Genomic DNA, 18,980 nt, shown 5'->3' with positions numbered 1-18,980 from the left:
AAATGCAGATCCCACTGTTCTGATTGCATAAGATTTTTTAAACATTTTTACTCAGATTTTATGAATATGGGTGTGTGTTCTTACCATTACAGTTGGATTTAAAAAAAAATAGCAATGTATCTCCTTGCTTATATTGCAGTATAGGGTATAGGATATATATTGAATCCCAACTCCTGTATTGTTAAAGGTATTGTGTTGCCAGATTCTTGCCAATAGCCTCTTTGCATATAACATACATGCATCAGTGGACTGTCCAGATGGAGGACAGGTAACTGGAGATAAAGTCTACCAGCACTGCACAAATGCCTATGATTTGTTCTGTTTACACCTGTTGCAATTGATCAAATTTGGAAAAAAACAAGGGCCACATTAAGTCCCGAAAATATCACAATTTAAAAGGGAGAAGTGGGGAAAAAAACTCAGAGAAACGGCTGTTGTGGATCAAAAACCTTCATCTTCAGTCTAGAGGAGCGGAGTCAACTAATGTTAGATGTAAACGTTATAGCAGTGTGTTAAACCTGCTTCGAGTGGGATGCAATTACAATTTGGTGTGACGACTTCTTTATTTTTTTATCCACAACCCTGATTTTTAACAGCTTTTCAACAGACCTCTGGGAACAGTTGACCTAGTAGGTATAAAATAGTAGCTAAAGTTAGCTTGCGTTACCTAGTAAAGTTAGCTTGACAGCAATGTGTCCATGTACAGAGTTGAAATATAAAAGACTGTTATACTCAAGCACATTTACTCACCTAGCCAAAAACAAGACAACAGATGTATCAGTCATGGACCCAACTGCACACAAAGTAGTTATAGTCAACTAGGCTCTTGTACACTGTCTTTGGCTCGCTGTGTTACGTTAGTAATATTAAGAGGTCTAGAGAATGAGGTTATTTCTAACGACAATCATGTCCACACCGGGCAGCTCGGTTAAGTTATAGGAAAAATCACTTTTCTTCATTTTGTATGGATCACTCATCATCATGAGTTTCAATTTCCTGACGATACCCGCTGCCTGCAGAATCATCCAGCCCTTTTATGTAGTCACATTCCTCTATTTTCAATACGCACATCATATAGATTTATTACTTTCTTTCCCTCCATCTGAAGTTCACGTGTTATAATAGTTGCATGATTGCAGACAAGCTATACGCAGCCCCAATTTACATACATATACTGCGGTATTATTCTTAGTAGTAGTAGTAGCAGAAGTGGTTATTATTGTAAGGGATGAAAGTTTTATACTCGAGAGCAGCCTCGTTATTGTGCATCTTTACCAATGGAATTCTGCCATTACAAATGACAGCGGATCTGTTTCTACTGGGCTACAGTGCAGCAGAACATGTCTCAGTGTCTGTGTAAAAGATCCCGCTGCACTCTGAGCCATTTCACCCTCTTAGATTTTTAAAGATCTCTCCATTTTCAAATGAATAATGCATTTCATGGCCACCGGAAGGAAATTCATATTACATTCCATACATTCAGCACGCAACATACAGTTAGATTTACACTGGCATGCAAGAGTGCAGTATGATAATGTAGGAGCTGATGATATTGGAAGACATTTGATAGCCCACACTCTATTTTATACTGTATGAGCAAGAAAATGTTGTTGTTGAGGAGATATGCCTGTCAATACCTGAATAATAAAATGTCAGTTGTCCTCTATGCAGTCACATTAACAAGGCTTCCAACTTTGCTCTACCTCAAAGTCACATCATAATGAACTTCAGAAAATGTTCTCTTATATGGAGGATGCTTGAACACATTTTGGTTTAGTGGGAAATGATACCATCTGTGCTGGATTGATCTTCATATATTGAGGACAGACCAGTTAACTTTCTCTTTAGTGCTGTTAGTGCTAATGCTCTTTTTCTCCTTCTCTTTCCCTCAGAGCCACAGCAACACATCGGGGACAGATCATTTTCAAGGATGCTCTGGCCCAACAGCTCTGTGAGCAAGGAGGTGAGTTGCATCAGCAGGGGACGACACACACACATACTCTTTTCCCTTCATGACAGAAACGTGCATACACTGCACATGCAGGAAGGTATTCATGCGTGAAAATACATATATGTTGAAACACACATGTGCCGACATATATACATACCATACCCCCTTCTCACTTCCCATTACTGTCCATCATACGCATAGATTGTCAGAATATGGATGACACAATATGGTTGATATGCTGCTTTTTCATGACAGTGGCATTGCAGCACTTCCTGGCTCTCTTTCTGCCTAATGATGCAGTCAGAGCCAGAGATATTTGGATGTCCTATATTGCCAGCTTAATTTCAGCTTATGCTAAACTCAGCTTTTTTTCCCCTCTCTCTCTCTCTCTCTGCTGGAGATTTACACTTTATGGCCGACACTTCTTACATCCACTTTCTGTGACAGCCTTAAGTAGCTATTGACAGACAGTGCAGTCCCACTCTGCATGCTGAGTGTGTATAATTGCTTGTTTACAGGAAAGAAGCCTCCTCCTCACTCAAAAAACTCCTCCTTGTAGATCAAATTTGACTTTAATGCTGAAAGTGGAGAAGTATACTAACTGCTGCCGGGGTCTTTCTGCTAACTGTTTCAGGGGGAAAACAACAACATTTCAGTGGCAAGATATACTTAGTCTTTATTAGAAAAATATCCTCTGTGGCAAGTCTCTGAGGACTCTTCAGTACAAGTGTGTCCCTCAGCAGGTCGCTGGAGACGCTACCGAAAATTGTAGCACATGCCAGGAAGAGACTGCTCAACTTTATGGCTCTATGCCACTTGGAAAAGATGGGGCACAGGGCCCTCAGACAAGCCTGGAAGAGTGTAAGAGAGAGAGCGACAAGGCTCCTCTCCTCTGTCTCCTTGCCCCGAGAGCTCATCCTCTCACCACCACTGACACACTGCCCCAGTCTTCTCCCTCTGCAAATAAAATATCTGCAGCCAACAACAGTCACTTAGTTGTTTAGTGCCAAGGCCCTGCAGTATCACACTAATACACAACTACTCACAGCAGACAAGCTGGAACACAGAGATTTAGACCTTAGGCCTTGGAGGGGACAAGTTGTGAATGGGAGCAGACAGAGAAACTAGCAGCGAGGTAAAACATGTAATCTGCAGAGACAGTGTAAAGGTATGAGAGGTAGGACAGGTGGGAGAGAGGGGGGTGACAGTGATAGGGAGGAATGTAGAGCTATAAATTACTTGTGTCTGTAATGACAGTTTCTGTCTGATTGTTGAAGGACAGATCGGATGATATAAGGACAAAGGTGGTGGGATTAAGAGATAGTAGTAATGAGAAACTTGAAGGTCATAAATTGCAGGTGATTTGAGTGATGGGGAGAGGTGGTGAGGTGATTAAACATCGTTAACAAAAGAAAAGTGGGGAAAGAGTAAATGTGAGCAAGTGGCCGACCTTGTTGTAGGCAAATTCCTTTGATGGCCAATAATGCAACGCTCTTTCTGTTGCCTAACTACACCAGGAAATCTGAATTACAAATGAGAGACGAACATGCCGTGGGCAACAGAAGGCAAAAGGAGAGATGAGAGAAAGGAGGAAACAGAAATGGGTCTGATCATTTCTGGCCTCTTGTGGATTGTCCAAACAGAGACAAGCATCATTTCTTACTGGTCCACTGATCTAACTCACTGTGGTCAGGTCCTCTTCCTCTTTCCAAACCAAAACCTGCAACTTCAAAAGAGCTGTGAAGATTATAGAAATCATGAAACTGGAATGTGCAGTGCTTTTGACATAAAAATAAAACTTGAAAATTACTTTGACATTAAACAAATTGTGCTGTGGTGCAGCCAGAACGGCAATACTGTGTCAAAAGAGTGTGTTAATGCAGACGCCATCTCAGAATAAAACTGCCAAGGTTAAAAACTATAAATAAATCATGTTTATTGTCTTAGTTTCCTCGGCAAAGTCAGACTCACCAGTGGGTGAGGCACAGGCCTGTAGAGTTTTCCCTTCCAACGGGATCAAATAGGCTACCGTCCCAAATTCATCCGCAGAGTGGCAAAGAGAGTGCAAGCTGCTCTGAGCAAAGTTACTTCAAATCTAGGCATTAGCATTCAAAGTGGAATAAAAGATACTGGGCCAAGCCAAGCCACTTCAGAAGTTCATATGCTTAAGACTCTGGCTTTGAAGAGCTGGAGAAATGAAAGCTATCTAAAGCAGGGTTATGATCCATGGAGGAGAGGGAGGGAAGGCGGAAACGAGAAAGGAAGGGATGGAGGGAGAGAGAGAGGGGCAGGCTGCTCAAGTGGGAAGGCAATCAGGGGTGATCAGCCAGGTTAGGGACTTAAAGAACAAATGGGCAGATTAGCCAGTGAGATAGAAAAAGAAGGTAACAGTGGGGTGTGAATTTGAGCTTAGCATGATAAATCGATGGAGATATAAATTCTATAAATAAGAGATTTAAGGATAAAGAAAGAAGAGGAGGGGTATAAGCTCTTAACTCGCCTTGGTACGTCTGACATACAGCACTTGGCCTCTCAGTAACAGAAAGCCTCCCTGTAAGTTCACAGAGACAGGTGTTTGTTTTAATGTTTCCACCCTGGTGCCCCTAAAAGCCTGCTGAGACATAAGCAAGGCTGGATTTGTGTGTGTGTGTGTGTGTGTGTGTGTGTGTGTGTGTGTGTGTGTGTGCATGTGTACGTACATGTGGGTGAAATTATCTGTCTAGCAGTGTTGGGGGATGCCTGGTCCCAGACACACTGCTCCCCCTGTGCTCCAGCAGCTCCTGTCTGCTGTGCCAGCACCCTTCTTCACCCATTCCTTCATTCAGTGTTCAATTCATCCCTCGACTTCCCAGTTTGCTTTCATCGACATCCCATTTTTTTCCTCAGCAACCAGCACCAAAAATCCCCTTATTTTGTTCTTACTTGTGGATTTAGAAGACAACACTAATATGAGTCAGACAAATACTGCTGCAACCAAATGAAATCCACAGTACAGCGGAGTAGTTTGTGGCACCAATCAGCACATTGCCAAATTGTCTGGACAGGCTCCTAGAGATGTTTAAAAGCATGATGCGGCAAAATGCAAATTACCTCCACCGTTTTAAACGACTGCAAGTATAGGAACAGACGGGCAGGAGGATGAAACAGAAGAACATTTCCGCTCCTACTGAGCGACCATAAAAAGACTTATTAAGCCCATATGAGAGGAGCAAAGGCGGGGAATGAGGAGAGGCAGGGGTGGGCTAGGAAAGGGTGCACTGTGCTAGAGGGTGGAGTGGTTGTGGGTGTTCAATGGCGCTGCAGGCCGTCCATCAGCTCTATCTCCTGACAGCAGGGCCAGCAGTCCCTGCTTTCTGCCCAGCATCGCCATGTCCTCTCATTTCCAGCGAGGGAATAAATCAGGTCTTTATGGGCCTGGCCGAGTGCATTGCACCCCAGATGGATTATTAAAGGGACATATAACTCAAAGAGGCCACTGCTCCCTGAGGGACGCCTGATCACAGCGCAACAGAGAACGGACGGGTGGCCTCCCCTCTTCCACCTCCTCGCCACCCACCCAGTCTGCCAGCCAGCCTGCTTGCCTGGCTGCACGCCGGTTCGACTGCCATCCTTCATTGCTCACCAGCAAGAAACCTTGAGACCTCGCTGTCTGGTCTATATCTCTTCCCCTCTTGCATCCTGACTGTCTCCTTTAGCCTTTTTTTTTTTTTTTCTTTTTCCCTTTCAGTCTTCTTTTCTGTTATCCCACAGTACAATTTTCCTCTTTTGGATTTTTGGTTGTGCAATTTTTGTTGGAATTACCTTAATTACTCGACTTCAGCAAGCAAGGTGTGATGATTCGTGGAAGAATATGTGTTGTTTCCCCCCATCTCTAACACATGGACAGCCAGGAGTTGTCTGCCAAAGAGATAAACACATAAAGCCAAAAATTGCATGCTAAATAAGCCTGTCCTCATGTCTTCAGACTCTCAGTTAGACTCTTCTATTGTGAAGAAAAGTATTTCTCCTCTTTCCATTAGATTCCACCTTTACTTAAAAACCTAGAACAGGTAACACAGAGATTGGAAAATACTAGTGAGTCTTGTTCTTTGCTGGTCTTTTCTCTACTCACCTATGATTATTGTAATGATGCCAATTGAAGCCCACACAAAGGCCCTGGTTTTTGCTGAGTGGAGTGAAGTGGCTGTAATCTGACCTTGGAGAACCATTTCTTTCTAGTCATTGTAAAAGGAAAAACAACAGCATCCTGCGTCCTGGTGAGTCAGTAATTGCAACCGCCAGTTAGACAGGGAGCAGCTCGACTTCAAACGCAGTTCACGTTGTCAAGGATGTGAGTCAGACGGAGGGAAAAAGAGCAAACGCGAGGAGAACAAGGGAGATTGGAAGAGCGGGTGCAGTTTACAGAGTGGGGAGAAAAAGAGTAGAGAGGAGATTAGAGCTGGAAGATGGAGAGAAGAGGGGGAGAAGATTTAACATGACTTGTGCCCTGCGCTCTTTGTGCCGAGATGTCTGAGTCTGCCAAAGCTTATGCTCATTTAGTCCCCCCCCTTGTATCACCCCAACCCTGCTCATCAGCACCCATCCGATTTTAGTCCTGGTGTAGTTTACTGAGAATCCCCTCCTTTCTGTTGCTCCTGTTTATAAGTGCACATATGTGTGCATGTGTACAGCAGCGAAATAGCAGAGAGGGTTGGGTCAGCTGTGGAAGGAAAAGCTGTTTGTGTGTATGTGTGCATTAATGTGTGTGTGCGTGTGTGTGTCCCTCTGCATGCTTGTGAGTATAAGCCCTGGCCAGGGAGATACAGGCATTAACAGAGATGAGCCGCAAATAGAGGAGGCAGTAATTGAAGTCTTTAAGAAAGTGAGAGGGGATTAATCCAAGTGAAATGAGCGCCACTGTCTGCTCCCGATGCGCAGAGGGTTAGGCAGAGAGAGAGACAGAATGGGTGCGGATGGAGGGGTGGGCAGGAGGGAGAGATTGTGATAGAAGGAAAGTGAGAGAGACAGCAGGAGAGCGTGATGAAGCATGGAGAAAGAAAACTGTAAATGAGGCCTTTTTGGAAGCTTGAAGGGATTATCCACCCAAAAAAAAAAAATCTTTGGGCCTTTCTCCAGCCAAATGGCCTCACTAGAAAGACTGAGAGCGATTTAGAGGGGTTTGTTTGAGAGAGAGACTGTAGAGAGTGGAATACCAACCAAGCATGTATTACTGTATGTCAGTTTCAGAGTGTGGATTACCAGGAATTGGGGTTCAGTACGTGCTCTTTTCAGGTTGAATTTGTAAGATGAACACGTGTAAACTGAGCACACAATTGCATATTTCATTTTTATTATAGTTTAATAAGGCTGTTAATAAGGTACAAGAAACATGAAAGAGTTGCACATGCTGGGATTGATAGCTCGTCTAAACATGTTTTGAATCAGCAGACACTGGAAGATTAGAGGGTGAGGAAGGGTGAGAGATGGAATGGGAGGAAAAAGGCCCCTTTGATCTGCTTTTAATGGGCTTCATCTTCGAGCCCAAGCTCCAGCCATGGAGCTGAGCATCGGGGCCCACGAGAGCGGCAGCAACAGTCGCAGCCACTGAACCGCCCAGCTCTGTCACACAGGCCACTAAGACTCCAACTTCTGCAGTCAGCATGAAACTTTACCGCCACTCTGTGAATAGTAAATCCATTTCTAAGTGCCTGGCATTTGGATCCAATAGGAAGAAATTAGGGCAGCTAACGAAAGTGAGGCTTGAGCTCAGAGTAAAGACATTTGCAGAGCCATTACGATGGTAAGGAACCGTTTTTTGATAATCCTTCCTCTCTTGATTCAGGTTCCGTTGTTTATGGTGGGGTTTTAGGTGGGCTTTCTCAAATGTAAGCCCCTCTCTCAGAGGAAATTTTAGAACAGCTGTAAGGTTTGAAAGAAAGTCTTAAGTAACTTGAAATGAAACTTTGAAATGAGTCCTCACCGTGTTATCTAAGTGTGTTTTATCAGGTGGGCCGGCTCATCCTGGATGGAGAATACTGTGGCAGATTATCCTTCTCTTCTGTCTGGAGTAAGGCAGTCTTAAAAAAAAGAACAACACCTACCAGAGCAGAGTAAAGAAGCTCAAAGGGATTGAAGGGTGACATGTTCACTAAGGTTAAAGCCACTGTGCCACTCAGCAGGGACTGATCACGAAACAAGGTTAAACTCAAATTCTCTAATATGGACGTGCAACATAAACTCTGGAAATTTACTTAAGATGAAACACAGGTGTGCAACTGATATTTTACTTTAACTTCTCAGGTGCTGAATCTCAAATACACAGCAGTACTGTTGATAATCATCTAGTGCACCCTTTTTTAGTGCAAGTTTAGAGCCATGTTCAAACCAAACATTTGCGATGAATGAGTTTAAACTTGCAACTGCGTGTAATGCGCCAATCTGCAACAACCTGAAAACCTTCCAATTTACACCAATACGACTAAACGTGACAGTGTATTGTCTTCATAGCAACAACTGTCTGCTTCGGTTCACATTTCAACTTTTTCAAGTTGATGTACACACCACAGCAACATTGACCCACCATCCGACACCGACACTCTAGGAGGATGGTGACAGACATATGTGCCAACAGCCAGGTGGATGTAAATGAGATGCACTCGCACTTGGTTGTCACACACCCACACCCACTCACCCACCCCACGGACAATATCGGAATATCTTTCTGATGGACAACTTTTTCTCAGTGCACTTTTTCATATGGACAATATTTCTGTGCAATATTATTATGGAGGTATGGTTTTGGTGATTAATTCTCCTCATCCCAGGGGAGTCTCCCAGCACTGGGCCACACACCCTGGGCCTGAGGAGAATTAATTAATTAATTAATTACCTCTTATTTGTGCAATAACCCCCCCCCCCAGCTGCTACAATGTCTCTGTTTACACAGTTTATATACTGGTTTCTGTTATTGCACTACACGGTTTACACTGCGTATATACTGGTTATTCTGTTTTGCACTACACTGTTTACACTGTTTATATACTGGTTATTCTGTTTTGCACTATTTATTTATTCTGTTGTTTACATTCTGTTTATCTATTTATTCTCTATTGCACTCATTATTATTATTTTTGTTCTTGTTTTTTAGTTACATAGACTATATTTTTAATTTTTAAACTGCCCCATAATTCCATCTCTGTTGTAATCCGGAAGCCAAGCAACGACATTTCGTTGCCAAAATCTCACTGCTGTGTTTTTTTTTTGTGCAATGACAATAAAGGAAGTCTAAGTCTAAGTCTAAGTCTAAGTCTAAGTAAATGATATCAGCCAAACTGCGTTATTTGTCACATCTCTATTGTCTTGTTTTTTCTGTGTGCACCAGCTAATGAAATAGTTTCCACCAAACTAATCTATCAAATGTTTTCAATTTGATTTATCAAGCTTTAAAACTCACTGTGTTCTAGCCCCTCCATCTTTTCCAGCACAAAGGTTACACCCATACTCTGCAACTTTGCGATAATTATCTAGAATATGGATGCAGACTGTATCCTACAAAGTGTCCTCAGTGATTGAGTTAGAGCCAGTGTTTTTGATTCATTAAGTCTTAATATTCACTACCCCCCTTTCATTCACCTCCCTCCTCCCCTCAGAGCTGTGTATCCCCTGGGAGAGATTGATGGTTGAGTGTGTAAGCTAGGCAGTGGCCACAGATTACAGCACACAGGCGCCTCTGGGAGGATGGCGGTTAATTGGCATTGAACCGTTAATCATGGCCGCGCGGCCTTTCATTACTGAAAGGAATTAACATCAGCAGCCAAGAGACTGCAGCCATGGCCAGCCAGGACACAGAGGAAGTTTGTTTCACTCAGAGATGATTTAGGAACGGGCCCTGCACTTACTAACACACACTTTTCCATGCAATTAACAATGCAAAACTCTACAGATAGGAAAAGTCTGTGTAGTTTTAACATTTAGTTTTGTTTATATATCAACTTGAAGATTAATACATTCCCCTCTACAGCTCTCCATCTGCCCTGGAAAACTAAATGCTAGTTAGGACAAGGACTGGTCTGAGACAAGCATCAAACTACCTGTATTGTACATGCAAAGTGTTGCCACTGTACTGTATAACTCACAATACTAACTGTCTTCTTCTGTCTGTTTCAGCTCCAACCGAGTCCCCACTGAGACCTAGTCTTGGTGAGTAAGATATTATAATCACACAGTTAATCACAACATGAAATGACATGGTATCATACAGACTGCCTAACTGGGATCACATTGTGTGTGTGTGGTTGTGTAGTGGAGCTCCATGGCAAACACGCTGTGCTGCGTGACGACTTTGACTCCAACCTCCAGGGAGAGCTGGACCCGAGCATCTGGTGGGTGAAAAGGTTACAACTCCTCTTGTAGTCTTAGGGTGCAGTCACTGTCTACAACTGCGATAACACTTTCTGCTTTTGTTGTAACTCTGTTTTCTCTCCTCTCTTCTCCTCTCCTCTCCTCTCCTCTCCTCTCCTCTCAGGTCTGAGTGCAGTAACTGTGAGGTGGGAGAGCAGTGTGGCGTACTGATGCATGGCAGAGCAGTCACTTTCTGTGAGCCTTTTGGAGAACGAGAGCTGGTAACTGCCATGTTTGACCACATTGCCACTGCTGTACATTTTACGGCCCATTGACCATACATCCAAACCAACCACTCAGTAGCCACAACCACAGCTACAGTAAATTACAGCATACTGGCTGTGACCACAGTGGGGTCTCATGTTTAAACATCTGCATCTCTATAAACTCTCCACCAGCCTCAACACTACTTTTCCATTCTAACAAAGGAGGTGATGTATGATGGTGGTAAAGGGCTGGAAATGGTGCCTGTCTTTTATTTTCTGGAAATAGATTTCAAAATAAAAACATGCATTTAGCAACAAAACAAATAACACATTTTGTGATTTGCTATTCTCTGTTCCATTTATAGTGCGTGCTAAAACATTTTTGTTTATCCAACCATCAAAAGCAAGCTTAGATGAAACAAAATCACACATGCGTTTGATTTTTGTGTGACTAAATGATAAATGTATTTAACCAAGTAGTTCTACAAAAATAAGATTGTAGTGTGGAAATAGAAGAAGCAGGGTTCCCACAGTCATGGCAAACCTGAACATTTAATGGAATTACATAATCTTGATTTCCAGGCCTGGAAAAGTCATGGAATTAGTCAACTCTTTGAAAGTGTTTGAAAAGTCATGGAATTTTGTGGTGTGTAATAAAATTGTTATAGTAATCTGCAGTGGATAACCTAATGTGGTATAGTGGCGAATTTATTTTCTGTAGCTGTTGACGTAACAGAGCTCAACTACACGTTGATAGAGGGCGTTTTGTTTACCATCACGTACCTTTTTCTCCCCGTGTTCCATCTCTCCCTACATGTGTTTGATTAGAGCTTGAATCTGATATGTTTGAATAACACCAGGCAAGTGGGGCAAGAAATATAATGCTGTGAAGTTTCTAACCTTTGCCGCACTACTGATTTAAAATTGTACCACATATTTGAGTTAGAGCAATTAACATGGGCAGCCTTGTGCATTCAGTTGTCACTCAGAGCACCAGTGCACACTTTAGTAGTTCGAAGGTACGGAGAATTTGGTGTTGTTCTTTTTTTTTTCTTTTTTTTTTCCTTTTCAAACAAATAGACAAGCAGGCCAACTAAGCTGTCACGGTCAGCTGTCACTTCCCCACTCTGGGAGCTCTGCTTTTCTGTGTATGCAGGCTGTTTATGATATGTAATTAATATTTAGAGTAAAGTACACTATACAGTTCTGTTTGTGTCATGGACATTTTATTATGGTCCTTGAAAAGTCATGGAAAACTTTTAAATGTTGTCCAATGAAAATGTGTCAGAACCCTGAAGAAGTGATCGTGTACATTTACAAAAGTAACTCTATGGGTCTAATGATATGTTTGTTCTGTTTCCATTCTTCTGTGTCAACAGGTTACCAAAAAAAGTAAATAACTTGTCTATAACAGCTTTCCTTCATTCATCTGCCAACTTAGACTAAAAATCATGCTGCGTCTGCAAGTTTTTGTTCCAGCATTTTTAGCCACAACTGACTTCTTGTACCCCTGCACGCCACAGAAGTTTAAGAATGACATGCATAATGTAACATTTAAAAGTGAAATGAAATGTTAATTTTACATTAAAGCACGGTAGTATCAGAATACTGTCTGAGATGCAGTGTGGCACATATACACATCCACTCATAATTGCCTATCAAACCTTTTCATGCCCTCTGTCTATCTTTACAAAGTTGATTTCAGAGTGTTTATTCTGCCCTAAGAGATGAAAGCCAGTCAACAGCAGAGAAGTGTTTAGTGCCTCATGATTCTATTTACTTCTCTGATAAACAGTTGCTTTGTCTGTCACTGCTCCAAATGTTTGATGCCGCTGCCTGGCAGCGCTTCTGTCAAGCGCAGCAAGCGTGCACATCCAGACACACAGAGACATTTACACACGGATATTTTCAAATACAACAATCATCAGCAATGAGTACATACATTCATGTACACTCAGCCTATCGTTTGCATCTCTCTCAGTCTCTGTCTCTCTTACGCAAACACACACACACACACACACACACACAGATATATATATATGTTGTATATACAGTATGTACACACAGGCAAACATAAATACAGAACATATTTCTCCAGTGGTTGAAGTTGTCAGCCATCACAATATGATGTAGTAATATATCGAAAACATTTTAAGGGGCTTTCAGACTCACACATTTCAGTGAAGAGGAGGTGGCAGTATGAGTATGAAGCCGTTGCTGCCCAGGTGAACATACACGGACTTTGCTGCCTGGAGTTCCCTGTGTTGAACCTCTAGTGGGCATCCCAGACGCAGAAAGGAGACAAGTTGAAAGAGCTGATAATTTTGATATCTGAATATTCGCAGTTGTGCAACGCGATGCCAGCAACTTCAGATAACTGGTAAATTATCCAGATATGTAGAAATCTTTTGTCATTTCAATGATTTTCTTTGTCTTGCTTCAATATGTGGTATTAACCAATGAGTGCAGCCTATTGATTTACACGACACCGAGCTAGTTTGCACATCCGGCAGTGACATAAACCGCTTTTGAAAGCACTTTTATTTTTTGGGGAACTCTGTCACAGAGGGGTTGTCAGGGCGGCTGCTGTGCAGTGGTGTGAAAGCTGTTTTACATCATAGTTAGATGTGGTAACAAGTGCGACAGACTTCATATGTTAAACCAGAAAACATCAGTGAAACAAAGCTTTTCTGCCTGGTGTTAAGCTAGAAACAATTCAGTGCAACAAATCATATTGATTTTGATTATGTATGGTTTATATCCTAAACTGTCTTGTATATCTTCCCCAGACCACTGTACCTCTCAACACAAGCACAGCCTCAGTCCTGCAGTTTGCTCTGGGTGAGTATTAAATCTCCACACACATTGCAAACAATAACTATTCAGTTCTGTATAACAGGCTTATGTGTGAGACCTTTGAAACCTTGTTCAAATATCTTAGCTCTGCATGCAACAGTGTTATGTAGCTCGGATAATAGATCTCTTTGTCATCCTCAACAAATAGGCAGGCTTTGCTCCGCTACATGTTAGTAAGCATACCGGTACACAGTATATTCCTGTGTTTCTTTCTGTCTCCCTGCCTCTCTTGTTACAATACTGAATGATTTACAATATTCTCGAAAGACACACAGAAGGCCATGGCAGAGTTTTTAGAGGTGTTGTATTTTTCATGTCCATTACATGCATCCACCAGTTCTCATGGGAACGTGACTGGGAGGAAATAAGAGTACATGCTGTAACGACCCCCCCCTCCCCCCACCCTGTATGCTTCTTTCTCTCTCTCATTCTGTCTGGCTGAGCTCCTGTTTGCAGGTCATTAATATGAGTTTGTTATGCAGTACGCTTGTGTATGGAGCAGTTCAGTTGAGCAGTGCAATGAAGTGGTAGCAGGTTAATGCATGGCTGTATTCACTGGGGATGGAGCAGCACGGCAGGACACTGACAGGACATGGGCCCTGTGCAGGGGGAAAGGAAAGGTGGGGATGTGGGGGTTAGCCTGCTTTGTCCATTAGCAACCTTTGACCCCGCCAGCTCCCACAGCACCCATACAAACCTGCATTTTAAAGTCACAAAAACAGTCTGATCCCACTCAAACTTGTCAAGCAGAAATGCACAAGAATGTGGGCACGCAGATACAGACAGTGTCCTGCTGCTGGTACCTATAGAGTCTCTGGTACTGTGTCAGCTCCTCTGATCACCTCTGGACAACCCCTTCATACTGCCTCTTAACTTTACTCAGCCCTGTTAAGCTGCTGATCACTTAGTTCCACCATGACACCATTTAGACATAATTTTCCACTTGGCTAAGGGGGGAATGTGGGAGCAACCATTCAGAAAAAGCCACCATGGCTGCCCCTCAGGGCAAACTAAGGATCATTGCCCTGCTGACAAAGTTCAGTTGTTTAAAAAAAATAGTTAACACTTACTGTTCCTCAATTGAAGTGTGTTAAAGAAGTATTTCACTGCTGAAAAGATGGTCTTTTTTTTTTTTTCATAAAACGAGGCAATATCTCAGTCCAAGGGTACTTGCCTTGGGAACTCGAGGGTCCCCACTTCAAGTTATGGACAGTGTGTGGACTGCTAGCTGCAGAGGTGCCAGTTCATGCTCCTGGGCACTGCCAAGGATTCCTTAAGTATGGCAGCAAACCCTCAACTGCTGAGGTCCATAGGCAGTCCATTCACTCTGACATGTCTCCAGTAATACACGTATAGGTATTGTGTCTGCATTTATCCATTTTTGGGGCCTGTGTGTATAATCTGTAAAATACCAACAGATAAAAAAATTTGCATTTCCCCTCAAGGGACAAACAAAGAAATGATTTCCTCTGTCGTCTTTTCTTTCTATGCAGTAGAAAGACGCAAATACTGATGAATTTGGGGCTACATGACCAGAGAAAACAGAGAAAAGGGGCTATGGTGTTTGCTTTTACTCAAGAGGTAGCACCAGAATGCACTGTGCTGCACCTGTCCAATAAATGCCCCTGCTTGTGGGTGGCTTAATGCAGGCTTGGCCATTTTTCCACAGAAAACAATATGGTGGCCACCTGGTAACAAATTTTCTCATATTACTGTGAAATGGTAGAAATATGTTTCTTCAACATTTGAGGTGAGACGTAGGCAGTAACAGAATTTCAGTTAATATTTGATCAGCACTGCCTAGCTTTCCTGTTTGATCCTAGTATTTTCAGACTGTTTTAACAATGCAGGAAACAGTATGGCATCTGCTTCTTGTCTACAAACTCTCGCTATTACAGCCAAACAGTGCACGACAATATACTGTATTTCTGAAACATTTTAGGTGAGAAATAGGCAAAGTGATATATTCTTAGTTTACATTTGCTCAGCACTGCCTAGACTGAGATTGAGAGAGAAATGAGGGGCGGGCCTCTCTCTTGATATGCTTCTATACTCTATGTCTGTGGTGGTGGGCGGCATATGAAAATGAGGAAGTACAATCTGTAGTTCGAGCAACAACTGTAGATGTAAAACTCATCTGCTGGTGGATTTTAGCTGAGGTATGAGCAGGGAGGTCTGGGCGCTGGTAGAATGGAGGGAGGTTTACCACACTTCATTTATACATATTGCCCACATTGTTATGATACAAGGCTGGTTGAAAATCATCAAAGTCTCCCCTTAACTGTCCTACATGTCTGTCCTCTGTGTGTGTTTATATTCCCCAGGCTCAGGCTCCTGTCGGTTCAGTTACTCAGACCCCAGCATCACTGTGTCATACAGCCTAAGTGGCAACGCCAACACCTCAGATGACTGGATCACACTGGAGAAGATCAGGTCTTTCTCTCTCTCCTCTTCTTCCTCATCCATCCCACAGTCCCTCCATCTGTTATGAACACCCGCCCTCTCCTTTTTCCCTCATTGACACCTCCCCCTCTCAATTTGTCATTCTTCTCCTGTTTGTTTCTCTGTGATCCCCCTATTTTTCATCCCTCTATCCCTGCCTCCCTCTGTTTAGTCAGCTCACAAACAGAGACGTAATGTAATGATACAGTCCTCTAACTACAATATTTAGCTGCAGTAAGTGTATGTTATGCTTTTGTGTATACACAGAAACCAACTCATAAATCAACGGCTTATTCGCTTGAACTCATTGTGAAATCCACTTTTCTCTCTCAGTTTCACTCCACCATGAGGGCATGCAGCGTCTCTCCATATTCAGCTATTTCAGCCTCATTTTAATCATTAATAACTATCATTCAATGCATAAATACGTAACACTTACTCACATAAAACAGCTGCCACACAGACATTCACCAAGACCCTTACATTGTATGTATTTCTCACCTCTAGAGCCCCGACCAACAGCAGCACCGTCGTCCACCTGCTTCCCCTGCCACATCACTCCAGGGCTGATGGCGTTCGTCTCCGCTGGTCTCAGGAGGCCCCCCAAGGCCCCGAAGGCTATGAGTCCTGCTGGGGGCTTGACAATGTGCTGCTGGTGAATGCTGCCCACAGAGCCCCCCTCATGGAGGACAACTTGGACCCTCCAGACACTGCCAACTGGCTCTTCTTCCCTGGTGCTACTGTCAAGGTACAGCAATAACCGTGAAACACATTTCATTCACAAATGAACCAAAGCCCTGTGATTGGAAATATGATAGAAAGCATAATAACCAGTCAAATGTATAAAGAAACTTGCGACAGGTTTTTAAACTTAAAACTTCTTTTTAAACTTTTTTAAAGGGACAGTTCACCCCAAAATCCAAAAGACACATTTTCCTCTTACCTGTAGTGCTATTTATCAATCTTGATTTTTTTTGGTGTGAGTTGCTGAGTGTTGGGAATATCATCTGTAGAAATGTCTGGCTTCTCTCCAGTATAATGAAACTAGATGGCACTTAGCTTGTGGTGCTCAAAGCGCCAAAAAACGCATTTGAAAAAATCAACAGCAAGTTGATTCAAGCAGTTTTTCAAATGCATTGTCTTGGGGCTTTCAGCAAGTCATTTCAGCAGTGCCACCTAGTTCTATTATACTGGAGAGAAAGCAGACGTTTCCAAGTCAATATCGCCAACTCAATAACTCGGCGACTCACACCAAAACAATGTAGGTTAATAAGTAGCACTAAAGGCAAGAGGAAAAATACGTATTTTTCATTAAGGGATGAACTGTTCCTTTAAAACACAATTTTGCAAATGTGATTACCTGTTGTATGTTTTAACACCTGTGATCTCTTTGGCCAGCATGCCTGTCAGTCCGAGGGCAATGCCCTGTATTTCCATGGTGGTGAAGGAGTTGGCCACAGCTTTGCCTCCACCAGAGACATCGACCTGCATCGTGAGGAGGGAAGGAGCTACTGGGAGGAAGACTTTGAAAGTCCACCCTCAAAGTAAGTCAGTGTGATGGTGTCATTTCATCCCCCTTTACGTGACCATTATATCACAATATATCTACTAAATAAGTGGGTAATTTTTTTTTTTATTGCACCTGTCAAACCGCAGTTACAAAGTGCTTCACAAGTGCACATAAAACCACAAATGCAATAAAATAATTCCAGGAAAAGGTCGAACTAGACAATTAAAACTAAATATCATACAAACAAAAATACTACTGTATTAAAATGCCAGTGTATACAGATTTACAGGTTGTTTTTTTCTTATAAAGAAGCTTTTTAAAATGTGGCACTGACTCAGCTGACCTGATACTGAGGGGGTGTTTGGTCCACAGCCAAGATGCTAATATAGTAAAACTGCATTTGGTTGCCAGACCTGAGACAGATGAGTCTTTTTATGGTGTCAAAAGATCAAAATATGTAACAGCGCCAAGCCATAAAGGTTTCAGAGTAACCAAGAGGCATCTTCAACTGAATTCACAACCAAAATAACCCAAGAAAACATCATCTGTAGTGAATGTTGGGTCAGTTTGGGATGATAATTTATGCATTCATTTTAGCACCAGGCCATATATTAGCTGGGAAAGAGAGAGTAAACAGAGAAAGATTATTTTGGTGTCATATCAGTGCTGTGGCATTTCTCTGTGTGTGTATACATGCACATGCTTTGACACCTGTCACATGTCATATGTCAAGTGATGTGACATGCAGCGTGTTGCACAAGTTTAAGTTAAGCTCGGGGGCTGACACAGGTGAATGCCATACCACTGACTGCTACAGAGACAGCGGTCCATCTGTTCAGAGTAAGACACATACACACACACGCATGCTTGCAAACACACACACTGGACAGCAGACAGCAAGGAAACACTGTCAGGAGCACCGCAAGAGGCAGAGAGATAAAAGAGGTGAGATGATAGATAGTGTTACTGCCAGAGAGTAATTAGCATGCCTCATGCACCAGGTCTGTCAGTACGTTTTTATATTAATGAGAAGGACCTCAAATAGGATGGCATTTCTACGGCCGGCCTGCACCCTCGCAGCCTCCCGCAGCACGCCAGCATGCTACACTGCATGCTAGCTCTCACCCATCAGGTGTCATGGGCTGACACATGTGTTAGGAAGGCAGGGAGAGTTTGTGCTTGTGTTAATGCTACACTCCACTAAGTGTCATTTAACCCAATGCTGGCTGTGACAGAGCCGCAGTAGCTTATATGCTGCATGGCAGAAAATAAAGAGGAACAGGGGGGAAATGGAAGGGGCGATAAGGAGGGAGGGGAGGTAGAGGAACACAGGAGAGGGCTGACATACTGAGTTAACTTCTGTCAGTGCTAATGAGGATCCTCTTTCCACTGCGCAGAAATATGGGTCTGCACGTGTGTGTGTGTGTGTGTGTGGGTGTGTGGGTGTGTGTCTGTCCTGTATGTGTAAGTCCTCTCCCAGGTGATTTATGCCACATTCCTGGCATTGTGTGTTTGTTTACTGGCGAGCTGTGAATTATGGCAACAGTTTACTGACTTCAGTAATACTCCAGAGGGAGATGCAAAAGAGGCAGGCTATAAACACAAGTTTTTTGCATCTAATAATTTCTGTGTCTGT

The 18,980-nt window shown here is 42.8% G+C and overlaps 1 protein-coding gene across 4 annotated transcripts in view; it reads left to right on the top strand.

Moving 5' to 3' along the window:
- The window catches only part of reln (reelin), a 118,039-nt gene that overhangs the window by 60,043 nt on the left and 39,016 nt on the right, over positions 1-18,980 (top strand). For all 4 annotated transcript variants that reach the window (XM_033634659.2, XM_078167802.1, XM_078167801.1 and 1 more), the window contains exons 4-11: positions 1,893-1,963; positions 10,097-10,129; positions 10,233-10,311; positions 10,455-10,551; positions 13,326-13,377; positions 15,717-15,825; positions 16,342-16,582; positions 17,233-17,378. In XM_033634659.2, coding sequence (XP_033490550.2) covers positions 1,893-1,963; positions 10,097-10,129; positions 10,233-10,311; positions 10,455-10,551; positions 13,326-13,377; positions 15,717-15,825; positions 16,342-16,582; positions 17,233-17,378 — 828 coding nt within the window. The remainder of the gene's footprint in view (positions 1-1,892; positions 1,964-10,096; positions 10,130-10,232; positions 10,312-10,454; positions 10,552-13,325; positions 13,378-15,716; positions 15,826-16,341; positions 16,583-17,232; positions 17,379-18,980) is intronic.

The sequence above is a fragment of the Epinephelus lanceolatus genome, chromosome 5 (genome assembly GCF_041903045.1).
Source record: "Epinephelus lanceolatus isolate andai-2023 chromosome 5, ASM4190304v1, whole genome shotgun sequence".
Taxonomy (NCBI): Eukaryota; Metazoa; Chordata; class Actinopteri; order Perciformes; family Serranidae; genus Epinephelus; species Epinephelus lanceolatus.
This window is presented reverse-complemented; position numbering and strand designations above follow the sequence as displayed.